The sequence below is a fragment of the Mobula hypostoma genome, chromosome 6 (genome assembly GCF_963921235.1).
Source record: "Mobula hypostoma chromosome 6, sMobHyp1.1, whole genome shotgun sequence".
NCBI classification, from domain to species: Eukaryota; Metazoa; Chordata; class Chondrichthyes; order Myliobatiformes; family Myliobatidae; genus Mobula; species Mobula hypostoma.
This window is the reverse complement of record NC_086102.1, coordinates 166,020,819-166,038,774: the sequence shown is the minus strand read 5'-3', so window position 1 is coordinate 166,038,774 and position 17,956 is coordinate 166,020,819. Positions and strand designations below refer to the sequence as shown.

General features: G+C 41.1%; 1 protein-coding gene across 9 annotated transcripts in view; it reads left to right on the top strand.

The window, feature by feature from the left end:
• Nucleotides 1–17,956, top strand: part of rapgef4a (Rap guanine nucleotide exchange factor 4a) — a 293,410-nt gene that overhangs the window by 266,038 nt on the left and 9,416 nt on the right. For 8 of the 9 annotated variants that reach the window (XM_063052159.1, XM_063052167.1, XM_063052164.1 and 5 more), the window contains 5 exons: nucleotides 1,459–1,637; nucleotides 5,002–5,092; nucleotides 10,782–10,832; nucleotides 13,677–13,764; nucleotides 14,026–14,090. In XM_063052159.1, the coding sequence (XP_062908229.1) occupies nucleotides 1,459–1,637; nucleotides 5,002–5,092; nucleotides 10,782–10,832; nucleotides 13,677–13,764; nucleotides 14,026–14,090 (474 nt within the window). The remainder of the gene's footprint in view (nucleotides 1–1,458; nucleotides 1,638–5,001; nucleotides 5,093–10,781; nucleotides 10,833–13,676; nucleotides 13,765–14,025; nucleotides 14,091–17,956) is intronic. The other variant, XM_063052160.1, reaches the window with a different exon arrangement.

Sequence of the window (17,956 nt, the reverse complement as noted above, 5' to 3'; positions counted from 1 at the left end):
CATAAATAACCTAAAATTACCAGCTGCTTACACATGCCTCTCACACATTGCTTTATCCAGCCTGATATATGCTTCCTTATAACTAGTAAATATCATTGCTGTGATAAATAAGAGTATGATTTTTGGTTTTGTAGTACTTCCAAAATTTTACCATTTTCTGTTCAAAAATTGATAGCTGATAACAGCATACGAGTGAACTAGCAAATACAGTGTGTTTGTTTATCTGTTGAGATACAGTGCCCTGTGTGCCAGTATTCCCATGATTTAATCCGAGCCTAATCACGGGACAATTTACAGTGGCAAATTAACCTATCTTCGGATTGCGGTAGGAAACCGGGGAGCTCGGAGGAAATCTACGCGGTCACGGGGTGTTCGTACAAACTCCTTACAGGCAGCACCGGGAATTGAACCCTAGTCACTGGTACTTAAAGCATTGTGCTAACCACTACACTACCATGCAAGTTCTGCCAGTGTGTAAAAAGGAAGTAATTTGCAAAAAAGCAACAAAAACAGAAGATACTGGAAGTGTCCAGATAACATCCAATAGAAATCTGTGACGACAGTATCTTAAGATTTTCAAAAGGCACTTGTTATGGTTAGAGCCTACTGGAAAAGTTAAATGCTCAGTGGCTTGGGATAATATGTAAGCGTGAATAGAGGATTGGTTTAAAGGACAAAGAGGACAAGAGGAATAAATTTAAGTTTAACAATCTGTTATTCATGGGTTGGCAAAAGGATTGCTGCTTGTGCCTGAACTACTCCCATGCTATATTACAGTATGTCTTGATGGGTCATGTTCAATGTGTCTTGACAAAAGCTGGTGGGAATATCAGCTGAGGGTGCAACATGAATTGAATTGACCTTCACATACATGAGAAGTAAAAATCTTTACGTTATGTCTCCATCTAAATGTGCAATGTGCAATCATAGTAATTTATAATAAATAGAACAGTCAAAGTAATACAGAGTACACTCAAGTCGGCATGAATTCATCAGTCTGATGGCCTCGTGGAAGAAGCTGTCCCGGAGCCTGTTGGTCCTGGCTTTTATGCTGTGGTACCACTTCCCAGATGGTAGCAGCTGGAATAGATTGTGGTTGGGATGGCTTGGGTCCCCAATGGCCCTTCGGGCCCTTTTTACACACCTGTCCTTGTAAATGTCCTGTCACAGCTACAGATGTGCTGGGCTGTCCGCACCACTGCTGGATGGATAAGAAAGAAGGTAGCGAATGGAGTAGATTTGGGAAGGCTGTGAGCTTATTCAATTTCAATGAGCTGTTGGTCTTCAGAAGGATTTGGGTGTCAACATTTTAAAATTAATGGAACATGTTACTCATTTGCCATGCGTAGTTAGTAACACAGTGATCTGATTCTGCATTTCACATTGATACAGCAAGTAGGCGTTGGATTAAAAGTATAAAGTGCACTTGCATAACTACTGACTATCTTTCTCCCCCAGTTGGAACTAATTTATCACATATTTGGAAGGCATAATTTCAAGAAAACAACAGCCAATCTAGATCTGTTTCTGCGACGATTCAATGAGATTCAATTCTGGGTTGCAACAGAAATCTGCCTATGTTCTCAGCTCAGCAAACGGGTTCAGCTGTTGAAGAAGTTTATCAAGATTGCAGCCCAGTAAGTCTGATATATAATAGCATCTTCATTTAATAATACTGGACAACAAAATTTTTTGGAAGTGTTGCTACCTCAGAAATTGTTTTAGTTTATAATAGGCAGCTTGAAGCTGAACACAAATAGAATTTCACACTACTTGTATCACATAGGAATTTGGAGAAACAAGAAATTAACTTTTATTAAATATAATACATATATTTGCATAATTGATCGGTTGCTTTGCTTTAGCTCCACTAAGCTAAAATATTTAGTGGTGATTTCCATTTGTACTGTGTCTGAGGCTTCTCACTTAAGTGTCTAACAATAATCAACTAGTATTGATGGATTCCAGTTGCCCTGATACCTTCTCTCCATGACCGCAATGTCCTGGTGAAACCTTTCACCATGCTCATCACTGACAGCACCGAGATTTACAAGGAAGAATTCTAAATGGGAATGAAGAAAATGAATCTTTAATGACATGTGGCACTTCGTTTTGTATGCTTGAAGCGTGTTGTCAACTAGCTGCAAGTAATTTGGTGTGCTGTAGTTGCCAAGAAAATTTTCAACAACATCCTTGAATGCCTTCCATGTGATTTTCTCCGGTCCCACTAGAAGTTCTTCGAACTGCCTGTCATTAATGATCTGATTGATTTGTGGACTAACAAAAATGCATTCCTTAATGTTGGCATCCGTTATTCTGACTTGAATTATGAATTGAAATAACAAATGTAGGCGATTTCAATAAAAATAGTGTGTGATAAGGACCTCCATCCCCCACCAGGAAGGTCTCAAGGCTCTCCGCTTCTTTTTTGGTTTCCAGACCTAACCAGTTCCCCTTTACCACCACTCTCCTCCATCTAGCGGAATTAGTCCTTACTCTTAATGATTTCTCCTTTGGCTCCTCCCACTTCAAACTAAAGGTGTAGCCATGGACACCCGTATGGGTCCCAACTCTGCCTGCCTTTTTGTTGGCTATGTAGAACAGTCCATGTTCCAAGCCTATACTGGTATCTGTCCCCCACTTTTCCTTTGCTACATCGACGACTGCATTGGCACACTTCCTGCACGCATGCAGAGCTCATTGACTTCATTAACTTTGCCTCCAACTTCCACCCTGCCCTCAAGTTTACCTGGTCCATTTCCGATACCTCCCTCCCCTTTCTTGATCTTTCTGTCTCTTTCTCTGGAGACAGCTTATCTACTGATGTCTACCATAAGCCCACGGGCTCTCACAGCTACTTGGACTATTCCTCTTCTCACCCTGTCTCTTGCAAAGATGCCATTCCCTTCTCGCAAATCCTCTGTCTCCCCCACCTCTGCTCTCAGGATGAGGCTTTTCATTCCAAGATGAGGAAGATGTCCTCCTTTTTCAAAGAAAGGGGCTTCCCTTCCTCCACCATCAACTCTTCCCTCAAATGCATCTCTCCCATTTCACACACCTCTGCTCTCACCCCATCCTCCCGCCGCCCCACTAGGAATAGGGTTCCCCGGGTCCTCACCTACCACCCCACCAGCCTCCAGGTCCAACATATAATTCTCTGTAACTTCCACCACCTCCAACAGGATCCCACCACTAAGCACATCTTTCCATCCCTCTCCCCCACTTTCTGCTTTCCGTAGGGATCACTCCCTACACGACTCCCTTGTCCATTCATCCCCCCCATCCCTTCCCACCGATCTCCCTCCCGGCACTTATCCTTGTAAGCGGAACAAGTGCTACACATGCCCTTACACTTCCTCCCTCACCACTATTCAGGGCCCCAGACAGTCCTTCCAGGTGAGGCAACACTTCACCTGTGAGTCGGCTGGGGTGATATACTGCGTCCGGTGCTCCTGATGTGGCCTTCTATATATTGGTGAGACCCAACGCAGGCTGGGAGACCATTTCGCTGAACACCTACGCTCTATCCGCCAGAGAAAGCAGGATCTCCCAGTGGCCACACATTTTAATTCCATGTCCCATTCCCATTCTGATATGTCAATCCATGGCCTCCCCTACTGTCAAGATGAAGCCACACTCAATTTGGAGGAACAACACCTTATATTCCGTCTGGATAGCCTCCAACCGGATGACATGAACATTGATTTCTCTAACTTCTGCTAATGCCCCTCCTCCCCTTCTTACCCCATCCCCTATTTTATTTATTTATTCATTTATTATTCTCCCCCCCACACCTTTTTTCTCTCTCTTTCCCTCTCACAATCACTCCTTGCCTGCTCTCCATCTTCCTCTGGTGCTCCCCTCCCACTTTCTTTCTCCCGTGTCTTCAGCTTTGTTTCCCCTTAGCCAATCTACTTCCCAGCTCTTAGCTTCATTCCTCCCCCTCCTGTCTTCTCCTATCAATTTGGATCTTCCCTCTCCCTCTTTCAAATCTCTTACTACTTCTTCTTTCAGTTAGTCCTAATGAAGGGTCTCGGCCCGAAACATCGACTGTACCTCTTCCTATAACTGCTGCCTGGTCTGCTGTGTTCTACCAGCATTTTGTGTATATTGCTTGAATTTCCAGCATCTGCAGACTTTCTCGTGTTTGCGAAGGAAATTTCTTGATGACTTTCATGATCAGCAGCCCAAAATTCATTAAGATACACCCAAAAGTATTCAGGAAGCAAAATCTTTGTCGTCCAGTGTAATCTACTGCTCTCATTTTCATTAGTTATTTCCCAGTTGAAATAATGAAATTAAGTTGTGAAACATCCCTCTCTCCACAAGCCCTGACCCATAACAAGATTTGGCATTGTTCAGCTTTTATTCTGTGCTTCCATACACTACCGCTCTGTATAAAATATCAGTGCTGATCTGGAAGGGTATTGATGCATTCTAAGCTGTCCGTAAGTACCTAAATGAACCATCATTTCTGTAAGTTTATGCTGTTTGCTCTACGCAGACAATCTGTCATTTCTTTTGTCTGGAAAAGACAAGTTAATGTTGAAGCAGTCTCCGCCCAGGCTGATGGGGTGAATTAGTGAAAAATGGAAAACTCTTGAGTTGTGTGTCAAAAAGCATTACTTCATTTTTAAATTATTTCTTTTAATATTTTAAATCAAACACCAGACCATTTAAAGTAAATTACGTAAGTCGATAATAAAATCAGGCCAAATAACTTTAACCGGTGCTGATGCGTATTGAAACAATGTATTGGGTTTTGAATGTAAAAAGCATACTATTTGTGGAATATAGCAGTAAAGTCAAAGTTAAGTTTATTATCATCTGCACAAGTACATGGTGCAAAACTCCTTGCAGCAGCATCACGGTACATAGTATCAGATCTGTATTTGAACTATTTGATGTTATTGTGAGTTGTGTGTGAGAAGTGTACAAAACAGTAGCAAGTGTTGTTGTGTCTTGTATTAACCCCAATGCATCATTCTTATCCTTTTTCAGTTGCAAAGAATATAGAAATATGAACTCATTTTTTGCTCTAATAATGGGATTGGGTAATGTAGCCGTTAGCCGCCTCACACAGACCTGGGAGGTAGGTTATTTTTATTGAATGTTTTCCTGCTCAGATCATGCCGATAACTTTATATATAATAAGTAAGGAAATTAAGCTCAAATATTAGTGTGATTTTATATATTTCTGCTTTAAGATAATTGGCAGAAGAAAGTGTGAATATTTGAAGCAGTGATGCATTGTGGAATTTAATGGTGAATGGATGGTGGAAGCAGCATCAACTTAGTTTCACAAAGACCCCTTGTGTATGTTTATAGGAAACACGTAGGCAGTGGAATGTGAGCAGGTACTGGGGTTAATTGGATTCCCCTTTCAAAGAACCAGTATGGCCATAATAGGCCCAATGGCCTCTTCTCCTGCTGCATTTCTCCAAGTCTCCTATCCAAAGAATTATATTATGTAATTTGCTGCGTGGCATGTGCATGTTTATTAAACAAGTGATTGCCTTGTATTTAACATAACAAATGTACAATAAACTTAGAAGAACCATTATCAGCATAATCTATAGGAGCAGAATTAGGCCACTCATAGAGTTTGCTCTGCCATTCTATCGCAGCTGATTCATTATCCCTCTCAATCCCATTCTTCTGCCTTCTCCCTATAGCCTTTGACACCCTGACTAATCAAGAATCTTATCAACCTCTGCTTTAAATATACCCATTGACTTGACCTACACAACCATCCATGGCAATGAATTCCACAGATTCACTATTCTCTGGCTAAAGAAATTTCTCCTCATCTCTGTTCTAAAGGGACATCCTTCTATACTAAGACTTCGCCCTCTGGTCCTAGACTTCTTCCATTATTGGAAACATCATCTCCACATTCCACTCTGTCTCAGCCTTTCAATATTCGATAGATTTCTATGAGAAAACCTCTCCTCATTTTTCTGAACTCCAGAGAGTACAGGCCCAGAGCCGTCAAATACTCCTCATACATTAACTCTGTCATTCCTAGGATTATTCTCATGAATCCTCTGCAATGCCAGCACATCCTTTTTTAGATAAAGGCCCCAAAACTGCTCCAAGCCTGGTCTGACCAGTGCCGTCTAAAGCCTCAGCATTACAGCTTTTGTTATCAGACAAATGAGTTGTTCCCTGGTAGAGTAAAATGAACTCTTGACCTCACAATAAACCTCATTAGGGACTAATCACCTGAAAGCCTACCAGCACTGCACTTTCACTCTAACTGTTACACTCTGTTTTTCTGCACTCTGTTGTTCGTACTGCTGTCATTGGCAGTCATTTTGCTTTATTACTATCACCTGTACCGTGATACAGAGAAAAGCTTGTCTCGTGTACTGTTTATACAGATCAACTCGTTACACAGTGCATTGAGTTGGAACAAGATAAAACAATAACAATGCAGAATGAAGAGTGCAGGTAAAGGATAAAGTGCTGGGTCATAGCGAGGTAGAATGCGAGGCAAGAGGTCCATCAGGAGTCTGATAACAGTGGAATTGACGCTGCCCATGACCCTGGTGGTATGTGCTTTCAGGCTTTTGTATCTTCTGTCAGGTGGGAGAGGGGATAGATTGCTTTATGATTATGCTGGCTGCTTTATTGAGGCAGCAAGAGGTATAGACAGAGTCCATAGAGGGAAGTTCGGATCCTGCGATGTGCTCGTCTGTGGTCAGCCATATTAAATTGTTGTCCATCCAGACGGAATGCATGGATTGATTTGTATGAATAGTATGATGAGTTTGAGTACAGAGAGGAAAGTAAGAACCCGGTGGCATGGTGTGAAGACAATAACCTATCCCTCAACGTCAGCAAGATGAAGGAATTGGTTGTTGACTTCAGAAGGAGTAGCGGACCGCACGACCCAATTTACATCGATGGTGCGCAAGTGGAACAGGTCAAAAGCTTTAAGTTCTTCAGGGTCAATATCACAAATGACCTGATTTGGTCCAACCAAGCAGAGTCCACTGCCAAGAAGGCCCACCAACGCCTTTACTTCCTGAGAAAACTAGAGAAATTTGGCCTGTCCCCTAAAACCCTCACTAATTTTTATAGATGCACCGTAGAAAGCATTCTTCTAGGGTGCATCACAACCTGGTATGGAAGTTGTCCTGTCCAAGACTGAAAGAAGCTGCAGAAGATTGTGAACACGGCGCAGCACATCACACAAACCAATCTTCCGTCCTTGGACTTACTTTACACCGCACGCTGTCGGAGCAGTGCTGCCAGGATAATCAAGGACACGACCCACCCAGCCAACACACTTTTCGTCTCTGTTCCCTCCGGGAGAAGGCTCAGGAAACTGAAGACTCGTACGGCCAGATTTGGGAACAGTTTCTTTCCAACTGTGATAAGACTGCTGAACGGATCCTGACCTGGATCTGTGCCATACCCTCCAAATATCCGGACCTGCCTCTCGGGTTTTTTTGCACTACCTTACTTTCCATTTTTCTATTTTCTATTTATGATTTATAATTTAAATTTTTAATATTTACAAATTTTTACTAATTTTAATATTTAATATTTGTAATCCAGGGAACAGAAAGCACAGAATCAAATATCGTTGTGATGATTGTACGTTCTAGTACCAATTGTTTGGCGACAATAAAGTATATCCAAGTGTCTCACTGTACTTCAGTACATGTGAGAATAATAAAACCAATTTAGTTCCAATTCGTAATTGAATAGCACCATTCTGTTCAAACTTCATTCAACATACAGTATCGAGTTTTGGAAAGGAATGTGAAATCATTCAGGATATCTGGATTCTGAGAAGGGAAAGTCAGAAAATGTGAATAAGATACATCAATTGATATTATTTTGGTGTTTATGTGATGCAACGATGAAGTGACTGAATTAAGCTTTTTGACACATTTTGGTTCACACAAAATGTCCAAGACTGCCTGTAACTTCTGGTGTTTTATTATTTCTTAAATGATTCCAGTTTTACTATCTTCACTACTCTCTCAGGAAATATTTTATATTTCTTGTTTAACTTTCTCTTCTGGTTTTACCTGAGTCATTCCTTTGATTGTGTCGAGAGGGATTTCCCAGAACATTGACATAGGAATAGCAGACTACCCTGGACGTACCTCAGGGAAAGTGGAGTGAGAATGCTACAACCAATTAAGGATAACAGGAGATTAAGAGTAGCATTAATCAGTACAACTAAGAAAGAAGAACACCTTAAATCTGCAAGCAGGAATCTTGTCTGATTGGCATGGTAATTTGAAGTGTTAATTACCTACTCAATGACAGACAAGCAATTTACAGTGGAGAGTGATTGACAGCTCAGCAGGCCAAATACTAATCTCCATCTCTCCCCTTTCCTTTCGAAATCTGAGAACTCATTGTGGAGTCTATCATTCCCTGAATATTTAAGCCAACAGCAACTCATGTTCATGTTTTGTAATTTCTTGAAGCTCATAATACAACTGCCAGTTCACAATTATCTTTAGTTGACAACTACTTGGCACAGTGTTCACTTTCTAGTAAACTGGCCGAAAGTTTGAAAAACTCAGCAATCAATTAAGTTTAATTCCTGTTAGATGGAAGCTGATGACATTATCTACTTGTTTGATTTTAAGGATCGTATTTTTCAATATTGTTATTCATGCTGGAACCATGGCAGATTTATGGGTGATACAATAAAACTGAGGCACTCCACATTTATTATCAACAGATTTAATCGAGTGCCATCCTTCTTGGTGCATTGATACAATAGAGTAGGAGTTAAATATTCCTAATAAAAGTTATGCATACTGTCTGTTGAAATTGTCCACCTGTTATATATAATAGGCCTGTTCTTTGTAGCTTAAAAGCATTGCACCATCGTTTACTCTGTAAATTACTTAAATCTTAGGTTATGAGAGTGCACATGATATTTCAGAATCAGCGTCAGGTTTATTATCACCGGCATGTGACGTGAAATCTGTTAATTTAGCAGCAGCAGTTCAATGCAATACATAATCTAGCAGAGACAGAGAAAAAAATAGTAGTAATAAATAAAATAAAACATAATAAATAAACAAGTAAATTACACATATTGAATAGATTATTTAAAATGGGCAAAAACAGAAATACTGTATATTAAAAAGTGAGGCAGTGTCCAATATCCATTTAGGAATCAGATGGCAGAAGGGAAGAAGCTGTTTCTGAATCGCTGAGTGTGTGCCTTCAGGCTTCTGTACCTCCTACCTGATGGTAACAGTGAGAAAAGGGCATGCCCTGGGTGCTGGAGGTCTTTAATAATGGACGCTATCTTTCTGAGGCACCACTCCCTAAAGATGTCCTGGGTACTTTGTAGGCTAGTACCCAAGATGGAGCTGACTAGGTTTACAACCCTCTGCAGCTTCTTTCGGTCCTGTGCAGTAGCCCTCCATACCAGAGAGTGATGTAGCCTGTCAAAATGCTCTCCACAGTACAACTATTCGAAGTTTTTGAGTGTACTTGTTGACATGTCAAATCGCTTCAAACTCCTAATAAAGTATAGCCGCTGTCTTGCCTTCTTTATGACTACATCAATGTGTTGGGACCAGGTTAGATCCTCAGAGATCTTGACCCCCAGGAACTTGAAACTGCTCACTCTCTCCACTTCTTGTTACAATGATAGTCCTTTTCATGATGTAGATTTGGATTTTGTATAATTTAAAGCAAAGTTGTTCACCTACTGCAGTGATCTTCTGATGCCGAACTTGTGAAAAATATCTAACAGAGGAAGTGAGTTACAAAGAAAGGTTTAGAGAGACAGTGTGATTTTGGATATGAATTGAATTGATTTTATTTCAATCTTACATCCGTCGTACAACGTGAGGGAGCAAAAATCTTTGCATTATGACTCTGTTGCAATGTACAGACGTGTGAATTGATAAGTCTAGGCTTGTAGTAAAAAGTTGTCCCATAGCATGTTGGTCCTGGCTTTATGCTACAGTATCGTTTGCCAGACGGAAGCAGCTGAAACAGTTTATGGTTGGGGTCTCTGGTGTTCCCGATGACCTTCCAGGCCTTCTTTCTGCACCTGCGGCTGCAGATGTCCTCAGTGGAGGGAAGTTCGCATCCACAGATGCACTGGGCTGTCTGTACCACTCTCAGCAGTGCCCAGCGATCAAAGTCGGTGCATTTCCCTTACCAGGCAGTGATACAGCCAGTCAGGATGCTCTCAATGGTTCCCCTGTAGAAGGTCTTGAGGATTTGGGGGCTCATGCCGAACATCTTCAGTCACCTGAGGTGGGAGAGATGCTGTTGTGCTTTCTTTGCCATGTAGCCAATGTGTACAGTCCAGGTGAGATCTTTTGGTAATGTGTATACTGAGGAACTTGAAACTGCTCACCCCCTCAACTGCATTCCTATTAATGTTGATCGGGGTGAGCCTGTCTCCATTCCTGAGAATTTCAGAGCTCAGGAGCTTTGTAGTTGAAGACATAATCACAGAAGGTGTAGTAATCAAATTTGGAAATGATAATGAGGACAAAAATCTTGTAGTCATGACATTGCTATGACATAGAAGGTTTACTATTATCAAAGGATAGTGTGTTGGGGGTGGGTCTTGGGAATCTGTACAGACCGGCAAAATAAGAACATATTTCATTTATAATAAGAAATAATACCATAGCCATTACTACAGGCCATAATGCACCTCAGAAACTGTGACAAATCCACCTTATAGATTTGATCAGGTTCGATTGACTGTGATGTATATTTATATATATTGATTTTAATGCTGAATTTAAAAATGTATTCCATCTTTACAGAAACTTCCAAGTAAATTCAAGAAAATCTATGCGGAATTTGAAAACTTGATGGTGTGTATGCAGTTTTTAAAAGTTCAGTGGATTCTGATTAATTGGGACATATAGCAACCAATACACTTTGGCCCAGTTAAGTAGCTGCCCCAATTAGCCAAAGTTTCATGAAAAGGGATAAAAAAAAAAGACAAACTAAGTAACAAGTTATATATTTAAATGAAATACAGAACAAATTAGAACATTACCAATACCACTACAGTACTATAAAGCTGTGTATTAATTCCTAATATTTATCGATGGAGGAATTCATTCAGTGTGTGTTGCTGCATTCTTTTGCAGTAAATGCAAAATGATCAACACAGATACCTAGTACAGATAATGGATTGCTTCATACAATGTTGCTGACAATCACATCCTCCAAATTTTCATTCTCATTGTAACATTTCAGAAGATTGTTGATACCTTCAAATTTTTCATAGTGCTTAACTTGTTGAATTAGTGAAATTGTTTCATTTTCACTCCCGTCTCTTTCTCGCATCTTCAAGCTTGAAACTGCAGTGGACAAGATGGTTCTTAATCCCATTACTGGTTATTTCTTGCCAATTATCAGTGACAAAAATCGCTGCTTTTTGAAGACAAACACTTGCAACTGATGGTACTTAAAAATGGTTCGCTCTAAGCATGTTGTACTATCTAATGGTCACACAAGTGCATGTGACTAATGCAAGTTAGAAACTGTTCAACAACAGTCTCCTTTCCCAATTAAGCAGCACACCCTTAACAAAGGGAATCCCAGCTATTTTCTCAATTAGTTTTTTGTTCTTTCAGAGTTGTCCAAAATAAGCAGCTGCCCCAATTAACTGATGACCCAATTAGCCAGAATGCACTGTATGTCAAAAAAAATTAATCATTATGACTTTTGGATTTTGTTGTTATCCATGATAATTGTCCAGATTGCTATGGGTTGTAGATTTTCAGATAAATAGTTGAGCTACCAATGTAATGTATCCATCTCTGATGACTTCAGAGCTGAATTACTTACATCAGTAGGTATTGTCATAAATTTTTTGACTCATTACTTTTCAGGTATTAACACATGTTCCAAAATAGTCTGTTTTTGTCAGTTTTGTTTGTCTTGCTTTTCTTCAGATTTTTAATATTAATAATAGAAATTTAAACCACACAATAAAAAAATGCCAATTTTATTTTCATTATTTCATGTGTCTGTAATACCTGTTTCACACCCTTGAGATATCCTCAAAATGCTGAAGGAGCTCAGCAGGTCAGGCGGCATCTATGGAGGGGAATAACAAGTCGACATTTTGGGCTAAGACCCTTCATCAGGACTGGGAGGGAAGGGGAAAGAAGCCAGAATCAGAAGGTGGGAGGAAGAGAAGGAGTACAAACTAGAAGTTGATGGGTGAAATCAGGTGAGGGGAAGATAGATGGGTGGGGGAGGGGGGATGAAGTGAGAAGCTTGGGAGTGATAGGTGGAAAAGGTAAAAGACTGAAGAATGAGTCTGATTGGAGAGGACAGTGTACCATGGGAGGAAGAGAAGGAGGAAGGGCCAGAGGGAAGTGATAAGCAGTTGAGGAAAAGGGGGAGGGGTAAGAGGGGAGACAGAATGGGAATGGAAAAGGAGAGAAGGGTGAGGGAGGAGAAATTATCAGAAGTTGAAAAAGTTGATGTTCATGCCATCAGGTTGGAGGCTATCCAGATGGAATATGAGTTGTTCCTCCTCCGACTTGAGAGAGGCCTCATCATGATAGTAGAGGAGGAGTTCAGTAGGGAGCGGCAAATGGACAAGGGAATCATGGAAATGATCCATACAGAAAGCGGACATTGAGATAAGGTAAAGGTGTGTTTCGTGGTAGCATCCCATTGAAGATGGCGACGTTGTGGAGAACGATGTGTTGGATGCAGAGACTCTGTTACGGTGGCGGGAAGATGTGGTGAGGGTGGATGTCTGGGAAATGGAGGAGGTTGCAGGTGAGGGCAGCATCAATGCCAGGGGAAGTGAGAACACTGTTCTTTGAAGAAAATGGGCTCTCAGAATTTCAAGATAGGAAAGCCTCATCCTGAGAACAGATTTGGCAGAAACCAAGGAAGTGAGAAAAGGGAATGGCATTTTTTCAAGTAACAGGTGGGAAGAGGTATAATTAAGATAGCTGTGAGTGTCAGTAGGTTTATATAATGTATCAGTAGACAGTTTGTCTCCTGAGATGGAGACCGAGAGATCGAGAGAGAGGAGAAATTTAACAGCTTTGGAAATTGGAGGCAAGGTTGATGAAGTTGACAAGTTCAGCATGGGTGCATGGAGCAGCATCAATGCAGTCATCAGTGTGGTGCAGAAAGAGTTGGGGAGTGTTACCAGTGAAGGTTTTAAATGTGGACTACTCCATGTAGACGAAGAAAAGGCAGGCAGAGCTGGGGCCCATGTGAGGAGCCAAAAGAGAAATTATTGAGAGTGAGGACCAGTTCTGCCAGACAGAGGAGGGTGCTGGTGGAGGTAGCTGAAGAGGAAAAGAATTGGGTTATATCAGAGAGAAGTAAATTCTCAGTGTTGCCTAAACTAGTGACCAATGACTAGTAGTGGATTAAGAGCTAAATGTTAGCAAGTACCACAAGTATTCAGAGTCAGAATCAGGTTTAATATCATTGACATATGTCGTGAAATTTGTTAACTTTATGACAGCAATGCAATGCAATACTGATAATATAGGAAAAAATTGTTCCTTTTTGAAGATTTGTTTAACCTGAGACTTATTATTTGCAAAAATCTTTATCTACAGCAATTTCTTAATACCTATATTCAATTATATTTCATTTATCAAAATCCTGCTTAGCACTTTGAAGTGAATTAATTACTGAATAATTAAGTATTAAATAATTCTGTGTAGGATCCTTCCAGGAACCATCGGGCATACAGACTTACGGTAGCTAAACTGGAGCCACCAATCATTCCCTTTATGCCTTTACTTATAAAAGGTATTTCAATCATTCTTCTTCTCTTGCATATTACAAGTGTCATTTTTTAAAGCTGGAACTACAGTTTATGTTAATTGCTTTAATAACTTTACCCAAAACAGTTAAATAGCAGCGAGCAATATTTATAATACGTAGCTTAAACTGGTTAAGTTATGTTGCCTAATTAAATTAATCAGTTCAGAAATGTGTGAAGAATGTAATGTCAGCTTGAAGTGTTTGCAGTTGGAAGAAATTGTGTGTTGATTACCTTTTTATTAACAGACATGACATTTACCCATGAAGGCAATGAAACATTAAGTGGCGACCTTGTCAATTTCGAAAAAATGGTAAGCTTCAGAAAGTTTATTTTGGAAATAAAACAGAGTCATTCTGCTTTGATGAGTTATTGATGTTTTCTCACTCTGAACCATTCGAACTTTGTCCCACTCTTCAAGTTTTCTTTATCAGAAGTCTCGCACAATTATGAGGAGACTTCAGCGGGCTGACACATTGGATGACACAGTTGTTGGGAAGTGGGGGGGGATCGGGGCAGCACGGTAGTGTAGTGGTTAGCACAATGCTTTACAATACCATCGCCAGGGTTCAGTTCCTGCTACTGCCTGTAAGGAGTTTGTACCTTCTCCCCGTGACCCGTGGGTTTCCTCTGGGGTCTCGGGTTTCCTCCCACAGTCCAGAGACTGTAGGTTAATTGGTCGTTATATATTGTACTGTGATTAGGCTAGGATTAAATCAGGGGATTGCTGGGGACTGTGGCTTGAAAGGCCGGAAAGACCTATTCCACTCTGCAGCTGAGTAAATAAATAAATAAATGTCAAGCAGGGAGTGGTCTTGGAGAGGCCAAAGGTGGGTGGTGACACACAGCCTCTTCCTGAGAGAGAGTGAGAAAGAGAGAGTGGCAAGGAGTGGAGATGGTGAAAGTGCAGAGGGAGAGAGGCACAGTGGAGAGGGAATGTTTGGAAGGACTGAGCAGGTGAGTGAATGGGGAAGGATACTAACAAAGAGGGTGTTAGAGGACGAGGGGAACTAATTGAGGGAAATGGAGACTAAAGAGGGGAGGAGTAAAAGGAGAACGACTGAGGGAAAAAGTGTGTGTAGATCCAGGCAACAATGTTTGAGCTCCGTTCTTCTTGATCTCCTTGATGCTGGATGAAGAACCCATTCTGTCAGGACCATGTGGGAATGGGTATACAACGGCCACCTGACTTTAGAATAAGCCCTTAGAAACGGAGTGGAAGCAACTCATCTTCACTCCTAATGAATACAGCTTTCTATGTAATCCTTGTTTTTCTAATGTTCATCTATTTAGAGGCAAATACTGATAATCTGTTCATTCATTAAATGGAAAGCATTGGAATAGTTCTGTTTATGCCAGTAATTTTCATCCTGTGCTCCCTAATTTTCTTTCTCCCTTTGCCTTCCATAGTTGCACCCCTCATGGCTTTAAATACCTCCGTCAAGCTGCCTTGCAATCTTTTTTTCTGTTAGACAACAACCTCAGTTATTCCATTCTGCCAACTTAACCCAAATCCTGCATCCTCTGAAACCAGTTTAGTAAATCTCTTCTGCACCCTCGTAAAATATGGCTCTTGAAATCGTGAGGGACCTAAGAAGATGAAACCTGACAGTGTTGCAAAAAAATTGACCCATAACCAACTACAATATAGAACGAGTCACTGGTGTGCTGAAGGTGTGCTTTGGCTTCATGTGCTGCACTCCAGCAAGCAATGTCCAGTCGGAGGATTTGGACCCACGGAACAGTGGAGGCACAGAACCAGGCAATACGGAGAATCAAGAACATAGATATCATGATGCAACAGGAACCAGGTGCATTGCTGGCAAAGATGCTCCTCACTATTGCAAATTTCAATCAGTCTAGATTTCAGTTTTCACCACTATGCTTCCTCCAACAAAAAGCAGCGTTGCAAACAGCATTTAACATCCCCTCAGAGCCCACTACCAATTCCTGTCTTACCGTTCCACATATCTGAAAGATAGAACTGGGGAGAATCTACTTTTTTCATAGATGAAGATTATAAAATAACTTTATGTTTTGGTATTTTGTATTTTCTTGCGGCAACAACAAAAGTTATTCGTTCATCAATGGATTGTAGATGTCCATGGCAGGACCAGCCTTACTTGCACTTAAGTAGGGTGGTAGTGAACCAATGCCTTGAATCACTGCAGTCCACCCTGAAGAAATCTCCATAGTTCGTTTGGCATTGGGAATATCCTGGAATTCTCTACCCTGTGTATTGCAACAGCAATACGTTCCCAGTTGAGAATATTTTGACCCAGGAGGAATTCACCACTAGTGGCAATCCCATGCATTCGTTGCTCTTGACCTTGAAGTTGATAGTGATCATGGACTTGAGGCATTCTGCTAAAGAAATACTTGTGAGTTCAGTGTTGCTTCTTGTCGTCGGGATAAGGAAAGAGTGAATATACAAGGTAGTGAATATTGTGTTCTGAATAGTGTCTAGCTTAAGTTTTGATGGAGCTGCATTCACACAAGTAGAGGATACTGCCTGACACACATCTGACCTGTATTTGCAGATACTTGAAAGTTCTAGAGAAGGAGAAAAGTTTTGTGTGCCACATAGCAACCAGCTTCCTCATCCTTGCTGCATGATAGACCAAGGCAGGATTGATAGAGGAGAGTCAGTGGATATTGTTTACTTGGTTTTTCAGAAGGCCTTTGACTTGGTGCTGCACATGAGGCTGCTAAACACAATAAAAGTCCATGGCATTATAGGAAAGAGACTAGCATAGGCAGAAGATTGGCTGACTAGTAGAAGGCCAAGAATGGGAATAATGGGGGCTATTTCTGGTTGGCTGCAAGTGACTAGTGGTGCTCCGAGGGGTCGATGTTGAGTTGACTACTTTTCATGGTATATATAATCATCTGGATGACGGAATTGATGATTTTGTGGCTGTATTTGTAGATGATACAATGATAGGTGAAGGGCAGGCAGTGTTGAGGAAGTAGGGAGCCTGCAGAAGGACTTGGACGGGTTAGGAGAGTGGGCAATGCAGTGGCATATGGAACACAGCATAGGGAAGGAATAAAGATGTAGTCTATTTTCTAAATTGGGGGTGAATTCAGTAATTGGAGGTACAAAGGGACTTGGGAGTGCTAATGCGGGATTCTATAAGACCATAAGAGCAGAATTAGGCTATTTGGCCCATTGAGTCTGCTCTACTATTCCATCATGGCTGATTTATTATCCCTCTCAACCCCATTATTTTGCCTTCTCTCTGTAACCATCGGTGACCTTCCTAAACAAGAACTATCAATCTCCACTTTAAATATACACAGTGATAAGGCCTCAACAGCCATCTGTGGCAGTGAATTGCACAGATTCACCTAGGCTCCACCACTATAGGGAACATCCTTTCTATCTAGGCTTCTCAATATTCAATAGGTTTCAATGAGATCCCCCCTTATTCTTATAAACTCCAGCTAGTAGAAGCCCAGGGCCATCAAACACTCCTCACACATTAATCCTTTCATTCCTGGGATCATTCTTGTGATCCTCCTCTGAATCCTCTCCAATGCCAACGCATCCTTTCTAATATAAGAGGCCCAAAACTGCTCACAGTACTCTATGTGCAGTCTGACCAATACCCTATAAAGCCGAAGTATTACAATGTTTGGAATATAGTCTGCAGTTTGGGGGCCCCATAGGTTCCATGAGCATGTGCAACAGATAAAAAGTTACTATGTTATAATAAGAAATACTTAAAAATAAATAAATGGTTCCAAAATAGACCTAAGTAGAGAGGTAGTGTTCAAGGGTTCATGGGCCATTCAGAAATCTGGTGGCAGAGGGGAAGAAACTGTTCCTAAAGCATTGAGTGTGCGCCTTCAGTCTTCTGTACCTCCTCCTTGATTACAGTAATGAGAAGAGGGCGTGTCCTGGATGGTGAGGATCAATTACTCCATCTGCACCTTGTTGTCTGCTCAGCCTTGTCACAGGCTGACAGTATCTCTAGTGGAAGACTCAAAGGGCATTAGGGAGAAGTGAAAGTGCTTTGGGGAAAGCCCCCAGTTGCATATCGTTTCACACCATCATCTCTTTGCTACCATCAAAACACACAAATATTTCCTGTGGCTGGTATAGTCCATCATCACAAATCAATGCGACAATAATCAGCCATGGTTGTATGTATTTCATTCAAGGTGGTGGTCATA